The sequence below is a fragment of the Chrysemys picta genome, chromosome 4 (genome assembly GCF_011386835.1).
Source record: "Chrysemys picta bellii isolate R12L10 chromosome 4, ASM1138683v2, whole genome shotgun sequence".
Classification (NCBI taxonomy): domain Eukaryota; kingdom Metazoa; phylum Chordata; order Testudines; family Emydidae; genus Chrysemys; species Chrysemys picta.
In genome coordinates, this window is record NC_088794.1 from 92,317,730 (window position 1) to 92,334,746 (window position 17,017).

The 17,017-nt window shown below is 45.2% G+C and overlaps 2 protein-coding genes across 6 annotated transcripts in view; one reads left to right on the forward strand and one right to left on the reverse strand.

Moving 5' to 3' along the window:
• Positions 1–11,571: 11,571 nt before the first annotated feature.
• On the reverse strand, positions 11,572–15,191 carry LOC101936044 (uncharacterized). Its single transcript, XM_005284728.4, has 2 exons — positions 14,566–15,191; positions 11,572–12,662 (listed from the first exon to the last, which is right to left on the reverse strand). The coding sequence occupies exons 1-2, from the start codon at positions 15,020–15,022 to the stop codon at positions 12,004–12,006; spliced, it is 1,116 nt and encodes a 371-aa protein (XP_005284785.2). The 5' UTR covers positions 15,023–15,191; the 3' UTR covers positions 11,572–12,003.
• Positions 15,192–15,222: 31 nt separating this feature from the next.
• Positions 15,223–17,017, forward strand: part of CDAN1 (codanin 1) — a 67,545-nt gene continuing 65,750 nt past the window's right edge. For 3 of the 5 annotated variants that reach the window (XM_065595344.1, XM_065595343.1, XM_008169903.4), the window contains exon 1: positions 15,432–15,669. In XM_065595344.1, coding sequence (XP_065451416.1) covers positions 15,574–15,669 — 96 coding nt within the window. In that variant the 5' untranslated portion in view covers positions 15,432–15,573. Of the gene's footprint in view, positions 15,670–17,017 lie in introns of all 5 variants that reach the window. The other 2 variants (XM_065595345.1, XR_010601061.1) reach the window with 2 other exon arrangements.

Genomic DNA, 17,017 nt, shown 5'->3' on the forward strand with positions numbered 1-17,017 from the left:
TATCAGTGTTGAATCCTCACTTTCAAAAGAAAGTAAACATATGATAAATTATTTGACAAGTCCATAGTGTGTAAATGAGTGGCCAGGCATTGCCTAATGACAGGCAGCAAGCAGATCAGGGAGGGTGGTAGAGGCCAGAGAAGGACAGTCAAAGCTGTGTGGAACATTTGAAGTTAAAATTATCTCTAAAGTGAGTGTTTTAATAGGGTTTTTTATTTATTTATGGGTTTTATGTTGTATACTTAGGAGATTTGGCCTAATTATTTAAGGCCTTTCTCAAAGAATATGTAATAGAACCTGAAACATCCAGTTTTATTTCCACAATGACACCACCACCTCTGAGACAGGTACTGCTCAGGCATTTATTTGTAGAATTTTAAATAAGTACATTATTTGGAAGATGATATTTCTAATTTGTGAGTCTTTTCAGTGTCAGGCTGTGAACATCTCTTTCTGAGTCATTCAGTGTCCATCCCATCCACTGCCCCCCCCCCCAATGGCACAGATTCCTCTGTCTAAAAAAAATTACACACTTCACCTGTTCTGTACACTGATGACATTTTAAAAATAAGTTTTAACGTTTTCTGAGTTTTATAGTGATATTTTGCAGGGCATTTGTCTTTTGTTAGTATCCAAGAACCTTTAAACATCAGTCATGTTGCTTTTTTCCTTCTGGATCCATGGTTCTCCTCTCCAGGCCTGTATTATGTACATTCTGGAGACAGTGATTCCAATCTGAGTTATGGGAGAAAGAAGGAAGAGTCTTCAGGCTAGAGGGTTGTTGCAGACTTACCATATACTGCTGTGTGTATTTGGTCAGAAGTATGTAAACCTATTTGTCTGAAAGTTTGTCTGAGTGCAAAAGAGAGCCTTTGTTACAACAATCATTAGCTTTGGACCACTTAAACCCTTATTGACCTTATTCACAATGTTGCTGTCTTGACATTAAACCCAAGATGGCAAAGCTGAGAAGGAGTAGAGAGAACTACAAACTCAGATTCATTTTTTACCTTGGAATTTAGCTTAAGTCTAGAAGACTAACTGTATGTGTGTTCTCCGTGCTGAAAGTTGAGTGCAGAGCCTGTACACTTGCTAGGTTATAGACATGAGGAATAAAGGCCTTCATGCCCACTTCCTACAGAATCTGAATGAGAATATTTGGCAATATAACCAGAAAGAAAACAAATCTCAGACAACTTCCCTGTTGGGATTTTTGTCTTCCCTTTTGACCAAATTTCTCTTAGGGAAGCCAGACTCCTTCTCTGTGAATAAAGTCCATGGTGCCTATTTTCCCCAAACAATTTCCTTTAGTACTCACTTAATATGCTGTAGAGGATCATTGTAGGACACTTTAGGGGTACGGCAGCTTTTACTAATGTTCATAAATGGACAGTGAATCAGAATAGTTTAAAACACGGGAGTACAAGTCTGAAAGGGATACATTAGCATCCCGAATGCTACCTGTCCCAGGGGTGCTGGATGTGTGGAAGCACTGTCAGTTACTGATCTGCTTGCTGTAGTCGTATGCCTTTCTAGCCAGCATCTGTGCTTTTTATTTAACCTCTGTTTGCTGCCAAACTCTAGTACCTTTGGATTGAAAAGGAAATATTTCCTCTCTGAGCTAACACATTTCTAATGCTGCATCACAGCTGCCCTGGAGCTGCACTGAATTTCACTTGTTCTGTCAGAGTGTGTTGGGATTTTCTTTTTCCTCCTGTGCATACTGTTTTCCATAAGTAATGTAGCACAGTGTAGAACCTTAGTTCAATTCAGGTTCAAGCACTGCAGTGGAATGCAATAGGTAGGGCATACCTGCTCTTTCTGAAGAAACTATACCATTGGAAAGGCTTATTCCTTTGTATTATATTGTATTATAGGTACTATACTAATGATTGCATGTCCTCATGGTAAATTATATAATATAAATATTTATAAATATATATATATACATATGCTTATATAAATTCACTTACTCTTTCTCATTCTCCATTTGTAATTTATGGACCACAGATGATGCAGTTCTTTTTCTGTTGTGTGTCTGAATACTCTTGGCGTTGCATCTCTCATTTCCTGAAAATAGTTTCCTGGCATCCACAAAGTCAAATAGCCTTCATGCCTCAGTACAGGGCTGAAGGGTTGGTGATGTGTCAGGAAGCCAGTGTTTTGTGTCTCAGCCTTTTCCTTTTATTTATATTTTTTGTGTGTTTGTCTGTTTGTCTGTTTGCGTGTGAAACAGGAACACAGACTCAGAGGTACTGTATCTTTGATTATATGATAGGATTTGTAATTACTGTTTTTTCATTTCACAATGTGCATTTTTAAGCTGCAACATTGCTCATGATACAATAGCAGTGACAGTTAATGAATACCTAATAGATGACTATGACAAAAAAAATCAAACGCTGTCTTTTCCTTTTTGATTTCCTTACCTGTCACCTTGCAGTATATACACTAATGAGAGTTGGATCCCATTGTAGACATCTCTCCCCAAGGCTCTGCTGATACTGTCTCTTAAGGCAGTGTGGCAGCTTATGATAATTTTTCATTCTCAATTTTCTGAGGAGCATTCACTTTGGTCTTTGAATTAAGTCCTATATGAGTGAGGTGTTGGGAGTTTTGGCATTAACTTCAGTGGGGGCAGGTTTGGGCTCTGTGCCCTTCCCCTGAAATATTGAAAATAAGGTATTTACATTTTCTCCCTGGTATAGCAGGATCCGGAACCAGGTAATCACTGTTATTGTAAGAATAGTTTGTTTTACAGGTGAGGGGAGACATAAAACTGAAGATATTTTCCTTCTCTCTGCCAGAGACTAAAATATATCCATATTTTTCAATATTACATACTAATGAATAAAACAGAGAACATTGAGCTTGTAGAAATATATTACTATTTGCACTTCTTGCCACTACAAAAAGAGGAACTACATCAGAATGGGGGAAAGCACAAAGCAGAGGATGGTGCTTTTGGCATTTTCAGTGCAATGATGGTAAAAGAACTTTATGTCCCTGGTGGTGGCTCACTGCAGATTTGGGTGACAAACACAGATTTTGTAGCTGGTTAGAAAACTACTGAGTTACTAATAGAAGCAACTTTACATTTATGGATAGGTCAAGACTATAGCCTCTCTTGTACTTTTCTTCCTACTTTACTTTGTTGGTTATATAACGCCTGCCCTGTAAAGGTAACAAAATTGAGTATTATGAACTAAACTATCAACAAATGTAGCTATATAGTAATCAAGCCCTGTTTAATTGCCGTCCTTGTAATGTTTCTAGAAGGGCCTCTGTAATCATCAGTGACCCTATAAAGAATAAATCCCAGCAATGTAAATATATAAATTATTATATATTTAATTCCAGTTGTTTAAAACACTAAAGGACAGTGGCTCCTGTGTAAAGTCTAAGTAACTGGCATTGTGCAGGGAAGCTCTGCCATGCTTAGAAAAGGGAGAATCTTCCCCAGGGCCCAGAGAAGCTGCAGCCATTCTGCATAGTTTGCAGAAGCTTCCCCTTACACTAAGGTTAGTTCATGGACCCACTGGCTATACCCTCCTTCAATCCTAATCTCCATTTCTATAGAGAGAACTGCCATGCAGCCAAGACATACAGGGCTTTCAGATTCCTCCTGCACAGGGCCGGCTCTAACTTTTTTGCCGCCCCAAGCAGCAAAAAAAAAGCGCCGCCCCGCCATAAATCCCCCCTCCCTCCCCGTGCTGCCCCGCCCCGCCGAAACACCCCTCCCCCCCACCAAGTGCCATGCCGCCGAAACTCCCCCCGCCGAGCGCCGCGCTGCTGAACCCCCCCCCCCCCATGCGGAGTGCCGCCAAACACCCCCTGCGGAGCACCGCGCTGCCGAAACACCCCCCCACACACGCGGAGCGCTGCCAAAACCCCCGCCGAGCACTGCGCCGCTGGAACCCTCTCCCCCCCCGCTGAGCGCCGCGCCGCACTGCCCCCCGCCACCCCAAGATTGGCCACCTCTTATCAGGTGCTGCCCCAAGCACGTACTTGGTTGGCTGGTGCCTGGAGCCGGCCCTGCTCCTGCACAGTTCCTCTTCAGTATCCTCCATGTGTTCTGAAACTGTGGCAGTTCCACTGCTTTCAGGGGTCTTTTGTGGCCAAGTGGAGGAAGTTGGGAAAGGGTCAGAATTTCCCCCTGCCTAAATGACTGCCAAGCCCTCCAGAGCATTTTTTCACAGCTGTCAGTATGGATCCCTTAATGTATTCAATAAAATAAAATCTAGCATTTGATATTTCACTTCTGAATAACAGATTTTTATGCTGCTATTTTGCAAGGTGCAGTGAGCTTAGTTTGTAGTTTTTTAAAAATGTATCTTGGTATTGGCAAAACCTTTTCATGGTACACTGACAGCTTATTTGATTAACTATAGGCAAAATCCTGCCCCTGACTTAATGAGTTATGCGACATGCCGGAGTTGGCAGAGAGAAGGATGCTAAGCATACATCTGCCACTAGAGCAGGGCAGGGTGGATCAGGGTGGGCATAGGTAACATGCTGGTAGGTGAACTGTGCTACTGCTCTGAAAAAGGAGCCATACTTAGCCCCAGCTACCAGCATATATGTTAGCTGGCTGGGTGAGTGTGGTGGGGCAGGGTATTCCCTGTAGCCAGTAACCATATCCTCTCTGGGAACTACAAAGCAAAATCCTGTCTTGATGTTTGCATGGGTGAGAAACAAGCTCTCTACGCCCTCACCTCACAGAACACTCATGAAGCACAGGGCTATATCTTGTCCTATATGTTTAAAAGTGGGCTGATGGGCTTTTCATCTTTCAAGGCCTGAGTTCTGAGAGCTCCATTCCATGCACTGCTGGGGCATTTGTGATCATTAACTATAGCAACAGAAACACTGAATTTGGTCTTTAAGAGTAGTTCTGTTCACCTTCCATTTTTTTTGGATAAAAGTGTGTGGGAACTACCTTAGCTATTGCCTCCTCTTTGTTAGAATTCAGCTGCCAGAACTAGCTGAGGCCCACTGTATTTTCATTTAGTTTGACCTCCTCCTTGAACTCCCCGTACTTATCCCTGGCCTAATTGCCGCACCAGCCCCCTTCCAAATTACAGGCATGATCCTACAGTCCTAATTTGGGCAAAATGCCCATGCTCCCTATAATTGCAGTAGCATTTGTGGCAGTGGCTGAACTGTAATGTGCTATAAAACCACATTCTTCTCTCCCTCCCTAAAGTAGAACTTAGGCAATGTCTGACTTATACTACAGTCTCCCTGTCTGCCAGCAAGCGCCCTTTTCCATAATGAATTGTACATTTTCCCCAGAACTCTAAAGGACATGAATGCTAGTAGCAAGATCAACATGAGAATGAAGAGCTGCCAGAGGGTAATTATTTCAATTTCTTAAAAGTGACTTAGTGGCAAAGAACCGGTGCATGCCTCCCACTACTGTTTGATATAATATTTTTTTTCTTTTTGTTTCACCTAAAATATTTTTGCACATTTCATTTCAGTGACAAAATTAACCTTCCAAAAATGAATGGGAGGAATGAGTAGCAATCACAGTCCAATTGATTTCTAGTCACTCGGGTATAAAATAACAATTTGCTTTCTTATGGGCCTGATCCTGTCAAGTGCTGATTGCCAACACCTGTTGACTTCTGTTAGAGTTGAGGATGCTCAGCAACTTGCAGGATTAGGCTCATAAAGTACACACTGTCATTCCAAATGTCTTTTGGTTCATCTATGCTTCCACTGTAACACAGTCAGGGGACCTGGTTACTATATTGATAAAAGCTGTAGTACTTAACTATGTCCCTGCCTTTAACTATTAAAGGCTATGGATGGCCCTGGCTGTTATTGGAGCTTTTAGTATAATGCCTAATCCTTTCAGGTGCAAATGCCTAGTATAATTTAGTATAATGCCTAATCTCTTTGGTGCAAATGCAAGGAAACTAGACAGTGAACAAATGAATCTTAAGGGATACTTACAAGTCACCACAATATACATAAACACCCAATCTATACTTTTCTGGCCTCCCACCTGAACTCCCCTTCCCCTGAAACACAAACACACAAATCTCTTTGGGGAAAAATAAATGAAATAAGGGGGAGCTTGGATTGTGTAATGACTCGTACAACCTGGGTTTCCCACAGCACGCTATCTAAAGCAGAGGAATTTGTATAATCACAATCACAGCAGGCTCTATAGTCTTATGCTTTAAATCATTTGTCTTTATTTTAATATTGAGTCAGATCTCCCTTTAAGACAAAAATATATAGAAGTTTATTATCTCTAGGTACTGTATGTTAACTTAGTGGCTACTCCATTCAAGTTTTAATTTATATTTTGACTTTCATTCCATTCATTGTCACCAATAGTGTCTCTTAAGAGTAACAATGACAAACCCCTAGTACTTGCAATCTTTCCTGTATAGTATGTGCTGTTTTTTGTTAGCCAGTCACTTTCCAAGATGCTCAGCATGCATGCCAGATAATCATGGGAATGACTTTCTCCCTTTGCAAAAGTTGTTCATGGAGGGGAAAATTATATTCAGAAATTAATATGTGGCTGATGCATAAAGCTAGCACAAGAGAGTGTTCTGAACTGCAAGGCTCAGATATTGACCTGAACGTTCTCAAAGATTCATGGTATCTGGACCCTTTGTTTTGGTTCAGGGTCCATCTCTCATTAGAGCTAGAGACTGTGCAGTGCAAACTTGAGCTTGAATATAACAAAGGCTTTAACTGAAATGCTGAAATAAAGAAACCCTGCTTATATACAAATGAGTATATGATGATTCAAATGTTTTGCTTCTTAGGTCTTCAGCAATATCCTTATCCAGTGCAAATGTTGGCTTATATGATCTATAAGTTTTACTGTCTACTACTTCCATTCCTCCTGCATATGGATAACTTAGATCTTGGGCTGGTCCAGCCATTTTCATGCAAGTGAAACTCTCATTGAAGTCAGTGGAGGTTTTTCCTGCATATGGACTGAAGGAATGGGTCCACTGTGAGGATATTTACAGTTGCTGGTTATTTTATTTGGAAAATGAATGTGTTGTGGCCACCGTGCAGACCTATGCCCCCTCCTCATTTATTATAGCAACTGCTGTGACCAGGGGTGCAGAGCACATGGTCTCAAAAGCAATATCATAAACAGGCTGCCCATAAGAGGGATTGACCACCCACAACTCTCAAAAGGAATTTAACTACCTCCAATGGGAGTTGCAGGTGTTAGCCTCCTTTCAGGATCAGTTCATCTGTGAACAGGCCAGTGTATAGGGTGCTCTAACAGCAGGACAGTTTTCATCTTCCCCCAAAGATACAATGTGGATGGGCCTGGTCTTCCCATGTATGGAGAATGGGAGTCGTTTGGGGTTCTCATAAACCCCTATCTGCTGCATGGCAGAGCAAAGTCATGATAATTTGACACCGGGGAGGTCAGCCTTTTTTAAAAAAGCTGTTTCACACACCCCGTGCCTCCACCTGCCTGACAGAATCGCAGCAGTAAGTTGCTTGGAAACCTTCTCTGCATTCATGCTACCTTCCCTGGCCAGAGAGCAAGGTTCCAAAGTCTTCCTCTGACTTCTGATTTCCCCCTTGAATTAGCCCAGACACAAGCTGTTATGCTGGCGCTGGCAGCAACTGATTTTCAACTGCTTTCCTACCAGTATCCAGTCCAATAAATTAAGGAAATCACCAGCAGGGCTTAGAGACAAGTAGTGAACTTCTGAATCTGTGAACTGTTGGCTGCTAATCTAAAATCTTGGAGCAATACCACAAAGAAATGAAAATCTGTAAATGAACTAAAGATAGAATGTTCAGTCACTCCAATAAGAAGACATTTAACAACTCAAGATTAAAAATCTATGGTATAATTCATTTACATTTTCCCGAGAGTTTATTAGTTACCATAGTGAGAGGCAATTCTTGAGAGTCCTCCAGACTCTCTTGCCCTGTACTTATCCCCCCCAACCCCCAATGAAATCTTGTAAGCCATTTTTTTTCTTTTTGCTCAGGCATCCAAGAACATAAGTTTTGGCAGAAGAGCTAATGCCCTTGTAACGGTCATTTGTATATAAAGGTGTAATTATTTTTTTTCCCATTTGTACCATATCAAGGCTTTGTACAATGTTTTATGTTCTGTTTTCAAATTATTTTGTATTTTATTTTTATAAACTGGTTCTAAATAAAATATTCATTCAGCATGCAAAACTGCAATCCTTGACTGCCTATGAATGATGAGTTTACTGTTTATAAAGCTCCTAACAAATTATTTTTATAGCCTATTTCTTGACTGTTGTAACTCTGAACTTATAAATGGAGAGAAGCAGCACCAATTGTGTTATGACATACTTTTTTTGTTTCTTTTTGTTACATAGAAAGTACATAGTGGAAATTTGTTGGTACTAGAGCAAGCAACAGTGAGCTGTTCATGTTGCAAACTGGAGTGCTCCTACTGATTCAGCAGCCTCATACCCTGTATTACAGTAAAAAGGGTAGATACTTTAGCTTTGCTCTATTTCTTGCCCCACGCCCTCCATCCAACCAAGCAAGGATTCTGCTACAGATCAGGTTCAGTGTGGTAAAAATATGGCAGATTCCAAATATGACATTCTGAGGCCCAGTCTACACTAGGAAGTTAAGTTAGTATAACTACGTCATTCAGAGGTGTGAAAAATCCACACCCCTGGGCGACACAGTTAAACCGACCTAACCCCCCAGTGTAGATGGTGCTAGGTCGAGAGGAGAATTCTTCCATTGACTTACCTACTGCCTCTTAGGGAAATAGATTACCTACGCCATCAGGAGAACCCCTCCCATCATTGTAGGTAATGTCTTCATTAAAGTGCTGCAGTGATGCAGCTGTGTCGCTGAAGCAGTTTGTGTAGATACACTACTACTATAGTGTGTCTCAGTATGCCTCGGTCATCATGATCACATTGGAGGTACTTGTCCACCTACTGTTCCTAGAGTCTCAGGAATTCCACAGCACTTGACGTACAAACATTAGCTGTTTCTGAACTGAAAAATCCAATTGCTCATAGCAGGGACTTAAACTTCAGGGTGATAGAGGCCCAAGCTAGGCTCTACCAAGCAATGTTGCCACAGAGCAAATGCAGCAATTCAACAATTGGAGAAATGGCCTTGAAAGAATGTTGAACAGTTAAGGAGTGGCTTCTGTAGTCTGGACAAATTGGCAGTCACTGCCCAGAATGATTAGGTGAGCTTTAGAGCACAACATTTCACTAATCTAACTGGAATGTTACAGAAGCATTAATGACTACTTGTCCTAAAAGAACAGAAGAGAGGCGAAGGCTGCTTTTCAGTTAAAGAAAATACAACTTGATGAAGCCCACATCTCAATGAGTGGAATCTGAATATGCAAACGCCCAGCATGTTAATATGTGCACATCAGGCAAACAGGAATCCTATGCTATTTCCAAGCAATAGGAAGCTTTTAATATCACAGGACTCAGAAACTAGTTTTGGACTGGGTCAGTTTAAGAAAACCTGGTAAGTGATTAGTAAAATAGTTGTACCTATCACCTGCAGCAACTGCTTTTGTGAAGTAAAACTTCTCAGAAGCCAGACTATTCCTTCATAGAAGGCACCTAGCCTGTATTAACCCCCATTGTAGATGTACTGTATGCTTGTGTTACAATATAATCTTGCATACTGTACACGGACTAGGGCAATGAGGAACACACACCAGCAATATTACTACTGCAGGTTTGCTTTTAATTAGGCAGCAGCTGCCAGATTAAAAAAAAATATATACAGGCACTGAAGTTAATATAAAGGAGAATAAAAGGGAATCTTTTCATCAGAAGTAAAGGGAAACTAATGAGTTGGAGAAAGTAACGCAATAGTTTCCAAAGGTGATGACAAAAGAACCCTACTTTTGCATTTGTGATCCTAGCATTTAATACTGATAGAACACCCCTAAGCTCCAAAGTCTAAACCTCTTCAACCATGGCGTCAGCAGGTAGCACATGTCTTTGTGCTGGTGTAGGGTAACAGTCCATCCTTGTCTCAACCTTTGGTTTCTTTCCTCCTGCTGTAGAAAGTGAAGTAACTGACAACAGTAACTATTGTGGGGGATAGAGGGTTAGTTAAGTGCCCCCCCCTTCTGTATAATAATAGCTGGAAAAAATGTCTGTGGGAGTATTTAATTTTGACACTGTATGCTCTTGCCAATTTTTAATTTTTCAGATGTTTCTTTTCAGTCATCTGGATAATGTGTTTGAGATTCATTCTTCAGCAATACTTGAGGAGCTGCCAGCTAAAATCACAGAGCTCTCAACATGATCAGGCCCTCTTCTATACAGCTAGTCCCAAATGCTGGTTGTGGGGACTCTGTACAGGCTATGCGACTGAGATTTTGCTCACCTTGAGGTAGCAGTTTCACAGGCTGTAATAAGGGGATGTTATTTTGGAGCCTGAGGAAAAATCCTTGCACCACTCCCAACTGCTGGAAGCTGTTGATATCATCTCAGCTTTATCATAGTTTAAAGCAAAGGGCTTCATCATTTCCTCAGGATTAACAGAAAGGTATCTCCTTAAAGTGCAGTACTACTGTCACAACTGATTGTAAAAATGATGTCTTCTTACTTAACAGAGCCACACGCTTTCTCCGCTGGCACTGAAAGGGGGAGTTGGACCCTGTGGGTATGTGTACAGAGCAGGCATATGTACAAGTCACAATTATTTAAGAAGAGCTGTTAAATAGCAATTCCCCTATTTTGATATTCAAACTAAATGCATTGTCATCTGTAGAAATTAATGCAAAAAGCAGACTTTTGTTCTTTCTATCCTTGGCTCTTATTTGCTCCTGGGCTGGCATTTAGGAATTGTTTTCTCCTCAAACTCTCCTTGCCCCTAGGATGTAGTATGGAACTATCTTTTTCTTCTATGTTTGTACAGTGCCTAGCACAATGTGGTCCTGATCCATGACTGGGGTTCCTAAGTGCTATGATATAAATAATGATAAGGAAATGGAAGATCTTCTACCACTTCCACCCAAACAGAGGCCCAGCCAATGGAATTCTTTCAAGAGCCAGGAGAGAGCACTTGCTCTACCCCAGCCTAACCAAACCCTAATTAGTATACTGTGAGTAGCAAGTCTACTATCAGTTCTGGACAATATAGGACATGGGTTTCTTTTCTACCTCTTTCAAACAGTGTGACATTTGTCCCCAGAAAGCATGCTGGCTCTGTTGAAGACAGAAACTGGTGCTAAGCTATACCAGCAAAGATTGTTCCATATTGAGAGCAGGCATCACTCACCAGAAATTAATTTTTTTTGCTATATTTCTCTTTTTAAAAACTTATGTGACGAATAGCCTCCACTTTCATTGCAGTTAAGCAAAATGCTTCTGCAGGGAAGGTGCATCTGAAGAGCTGGAAATGAACAGTGACCAGATGGATCAATGCTGGATGAAATATGAGCAGCACATTCATGGATCAGCAGCTCTGTGGCCTAGTTCTATCCCATCTCCCCAAGAGGTAAAGTTGCCAAACCCTGGGGATACCTTGCACAGCCCAGATTTTTTTTTAAAGTCTTTTTAAAAATACAATAAAAATAGCAGATACTAAATAAAGTCAACTATTTTTGCAGTTGGGTTTAAAAAAAATACACAACTTGTGTAACTAACAGATTCTGCTTCGGTTATTCAATAACTGTAACATTACCTTTGCACCCCACTCCATCATGCCTTTTATGTTAAAAAAAAAATCACATTAACCCAAAGAGGATACAGACAAGAGTCTTAGTCAAAATAAATTTGATTTTTTTTTTGAAAGAAGACGGTGAAGAAAACCGAAGAGAGACATTAACCAACTGCAACAGTTAGTGTTAACAAATGGGAGATTGGTAGTTAGTGTCAAATGCCACCTAATGTGAAACTTTCCCCACTGGGGAAAAAAGAGCAGGAGGCACGTCCAGTTTGCTCCATTATAGTCACAGGGTGGAGCAGCGCATACAACAGCACCTCTAACATCAGTCACTTTACACATATTCAAGTTTTACACATCTGCAAAACAGAAATAGTAGCAGCCATTTGGATGTTCTTTCTTAATGGTTCTCAGGGGTGGTCTAGGAAATTCCGAAGGGCCTGGTTCTTGAGACATAGAGCTGGAACTGCAGCTGCTGCTTCTGCTGCTGCTTCCAGCCACCTGTGCTCTGCCTCTGTCCTCAGCTGCGGAGATCTGGGGAGACCCAGGACTCAGGTACCCTGCTGTGGTCTGAGTAGAGGTGGTGGCATAGGTGGTTGGGCCAGTGTTGTTTTTCACATAAACATTTTTGATAGCCACCAGTGTGTGTGCCATAATACTGAGGCTGTTGCTGAGATCTTGCATGCCTTGCTGCAGCAGCCGAAGGTTGTGGTTGACACTGTCAAAGCCAGACTGGATCACCTGCATCTGGTTCTGCTGGATCTGCATTAGGTCCTCTTCAGTAATTTCATTTTGGTCTGTCTGAGACCGGCCTTTTGTTTTGGCTTTTACTTTCCCAGACAAGCCACCCCCAGCTGTTCCCAGAAAGGGCAGTTGCTCCTGGCTAGGTGGAACCACAGCCATGTCCTCAGAACTTTCTTCCGGCTCCACTACCTTCACTACTATTTCCTCTTTTAAATTCATCTTCTCAAGACAGGCTTGGTGGGATGGACCAGGATCATCTGTAAACCCTAAAAGGGCATGGAGGAGGGAAACAAAACAAACAGGAGTCAACAGACTTCATTATCTCTGTGGTCAATCAAACCTCTGCCTGCCCAGTGAGCACTATCGGCATTTACAGGGTAGTTAATACTTCTGCTGTCAAGACCCTATAATGAAGACTTGTACTGTATTATCCCCTACACTTGTAGCATAGGTATCATCTCCTTTGATAGGGAAAAAAATTGAAACATGCTCACTGTAAATGACATAGCTCTGAGTGATGCAAATCTCAGATTGAAATCACTTACTCCCCAATAGATCAGCTAAAAGCATTTGCTACAGAAGAGATTAAGTTCATTCCAAACTCCTATTTTCCTCTCTCCCAGCTCAGCACAAGAAACCCAATATCTGCAAGGCAGAAACAAAGTGACATCCTATCTGAATTGCTCCTCCTTGCCTGAAGTAAGATTCACTGCACTAAAGCTCATACCTTGCAGACCCATGCACAACAGGGTGTAATTTTAGCTGCAGTTTACAAAGGCTGGAATTTGTATGGTGGAATGCAAGTGAGCGGAAGGAATGATCCAAATTTGCACATGTGCAGGTGAGTCTAATGCACCACATCCAAAATACATCTGTTCACTTTTCACAACCTATCATGCAAAACCTGCCAACAGTTCAGCATCTATGTGACTTAGGTAAGAGGAGAAAACCACTATAAGCAGAAATTATTTTGAAAAAATGGGTTTGTTGTACAGTAGAGCATCCCTAACTTGCACACAACTGGGACCTCTAGCGAATCAGCAAGTAACTGAAGACTTTTTTTTTTTTAATTGTTGAAGACAAGGATCTGCTTCTCAAATCATGCTGTGTTCTTTTCTTCTGACAACTATAATTACTTGTGACTTTATACTTTACACAGTCTACCCATAAGGCCAGATAGTGTTCCATGAGGTTTTTTCTCCCTCTTTGAGGCACAGAATGAGAAGGTGAACTGATACTGCTTAAGACCCTGATCCTTACATTGCTTACCTTGACTATTAAGAGTAATCCCACTGAAATCAGTGGGACACCTTACAGGAATAAAGTTAAGCAGGTAAATAAGTATTTGCAAGTTCAGAGACTAACAATGCACTTTGCAGCTAGATGTGCTGAGCATGAGAGAAACAGATTTAACACAAATAAAAAAAAACCCATAATGTAAATTAATTCTTCACACAAACAAGATATACATCATGGCCCCTAAAACACTGGAAGAGGGGCGCCTCCCTGGAATAGCGACTGGCATAAGCAAGCACACAAAGCTTCAAGCCTAAGGCTGCCTGGGGGTAAGTCCCTCTTACATCTGTGTCATTTGTACATTACACAACTGTCTCATGTGAGTAAACAGGAGTTGTGTGTGTGTGTGGGGGGGGGTAGGGGGTGCTCAGTGCTGCTCTGGATCTGTCTCTTAGGATGCACCCCAGGGACAGGCTGCAGACCAACATCTACCAGTACTTAAAGTGAGGGAAGGAGTCACACGGGGTCACCGACAGGGCAAAAAAAAAAATCATCATTAAGAATGAACCGGGTCACTGGGGGCTGGAAGGAAGCCGCGTTTTACCAAAGCTGCTGCTCCCAGCTAATGACAGGCGCCCCCTTTCAGCGCTGAACTGGGGGAAATAAGTACCCCCTCGCCCCCCCCGCCGCAAATGCGGAGCCCTCCCCTCCGGGCGCTGCACAGAGGCGGAGCTGGCCCCTCTGCGGGAGGGATGATCCGCTCTTCTGCTCAAGACAAGTGACCTGGAGGGGCTAATCCCCCGGCTCCATGGCAACGCCGACTCCCGCCGCGCCGGAGGCCCGGACCGGCGATGGGGGGCGGGGGGCCAGAAGGCGGGACCCGGCGAGGGGCGTGTGGGGCTGCGCTCCCCCCTCACCAGCCCCGGAGCTCACCGATATCCACCACGGAGGCTCCGGGCAGGTCCAGCGTGTCAATGCCGCCCACGATAGGCACGGCCTCGGCGGGGCCCAGCGCGGATCCGTAGGCGCGGTGGTGGTCGGGCTGCGGGGCGGGCTGGGCCATCTCCTCCGTGCACAGCAGCAGGCCGAGCCCGCCGGGGTGGCCGGCGGGGCCGCAGCCTTGCGAGAGGCGGCAGAGCTTGCTGCGGTCGCGCCGCTTCAAGTCCCTCCAGCGCTTCTTGAGATCCTCCACGTCGCGGGGGCAGGCGGCCACCGGGTTCACCTTGTGCCGGATCAGCTCCCACACTCGCCGCTTCTGACCCGGGGAGGCGCGGCCCGGCCCCGCCGCGAACAGCAGCTGCTCGTGCTTCAGCACCTGCTCGATCAGCACCTCGGTCTCCGCCTCGTTGAAATTGGCCTTGCGCCGCTTGGGCGAGTCCTCGGCCATCATCCTCCCCGGCGGGCGGGGCCCGCGGGCCGCCGCGATCGGTGCGCGGCCGCCGCTAGGCCACAGCCCGGGCCCTGCTCGGGAGACCAACGCCGCGCACGAGAGCGGGGGACGCGCAAGCCCCCGGCGCAGGCGCCCCGCGCCCCGCTTGTTGACATGGGGAGAGGGCGGGAGTCAGTGTCCTGGCGGCCCCACCCCGCGCAGGGAGCCGGCGCGCGCCGCTCCCCAATGGGAATCCCCGCTGCGACCCGCGGCCGCCCCACCTGGCCCCCAGCACCACCGGCGCAGAGCGTTCTAGCCCCGCCCCTTTCTGGCGTCACAAGCACACCCCACGGCGCAAATCTGATCCCAATCTCTTCCCCGCCCCAGGCCCAAGTAGGCTAGTGGCGGCGCCGTCCCCGCCCGCGTGGTACAGCATTCTAGCCCCGCCCACAGCTGGTGTCCCCCGCGCTCGGGGGCAGGCGGGGTCTGCCCCCACCCCCAGCTGCAGCCGCTCTTGTCCGCGCGCCGCGACGTGCGTTGTGCGCCTGCTCGGCGGGCGGCCGGGGCCGGGGATGGCGGCTGTTTTGGAGCTGCTGCTGCGGGAGGAGGTGGCGCCCGGTGCCGTGGTGCGGTGGCTCGACCACGGTCCCAGCCACCGCCCAGCCGAGGTAACGCGCAGCCCGGCAGCGCTGTGTGACGCCGCTCAGCCCGGCAGTGAGGGGCCTGGGCCTGCTGCAGCCCCGACTCCCCGGCCCGGGCGGGCCAGGAGTCCTTGTGGCGTGGGGGGCTGGAGACTGGCGTCTTGGGCTGCAGCCGGGCTGCCCCGGGGTGGCCTCTGGGCCACACGCCCAGCCCGCCGGGCGCCGCTCGCCTGAGCACGGAGCTCTGCTCCCGGGGGCTGCAGGGCTCCCTGCGCACTCGGGCCCCGGGTCCAGGCGCAGCGTCACTGGAGGGGCATCCTGTGGAGGGGAGGGAACCTCGTGTCCTGCTCAGCACTGATCTGAGGGCAGCCCGGGCAGCCGAGGGGGCCAAGGCAGGGACCAGGGCTCTCCACGGCGCAGGGCAGCTCATGAAGTTGGCACCCTGTGTGCTGGGCCCTGGCGGTGGTCAGTGCTTACAGCGGGCAGGAGGAAAATAATACGGGAGGAGCAGCGGCGCTGGTAAAGAAGTGCCTGGGGTGTGTCCCTCCTCAGCAGCCCAGCCCCACTAATGCCTATATAAATAAAGTGCCAGGTGGGTGTGATCCTCTGCGCCCTCCCCATCCCCCCGTTTTCAGCACTGCCCGTAGTTTCCATGAGCTGTGTTAAGAGAAGGGTAGCTAAAGTTACGTTTTACATTAATTAGGTACAGCTTTTTGTTTCTGGCAGTTTGCCAGCCCTGGTGTGACCCACAAAACTGCTTGGTTATTATTTTGGTCTGTAGCCGCTGAGGCAGGCTTGGCCGAATGAGAGCTGAGCAGGGAGTCTAGATAAACTCAGCCTGAGCTACAGATCCAAGTGTATGTACAGAATACTCACACAATTCTCTTGTATTCCTGAAATATGGCTATGCCTGTAGTTTGTGAGCTCCATCTGCTGGTTTTGCAGCAAGCTGTTATCAAACGCTATTTTAAAGGCACATTCTATTAACATATTCTTATCAACCTGATAAGCTATATGAGATCTAGCCTGGTTATTACTTGAATAGGAGATTTCCAAAGAAATCCAGGTTGCTGTAGGAAGAGAGTGGCAATTTAATAGATGGCACGGATCCCTCTGAGTTAGTGCTGACTAATTACTCTAGTGGAGTGCTTGGATACTGTGCTGCTGTCAGTGCTGTCTGTTGCATGAGATGTAAAATGCTTCATTAAAATCCCTTGGCATTTTTCATAAGTTCAAGGTGGTAAACACTATCTTTATCAAAGGCCACCTCCTTTCTAAAACTGTTGTATAGCATTGCTGCTGAGCAGGTGCCACTTTCTAATGCCACAGTTACTATGAATCAAGGAGTAGCTGAATTGATAGTAATTGTTAAATA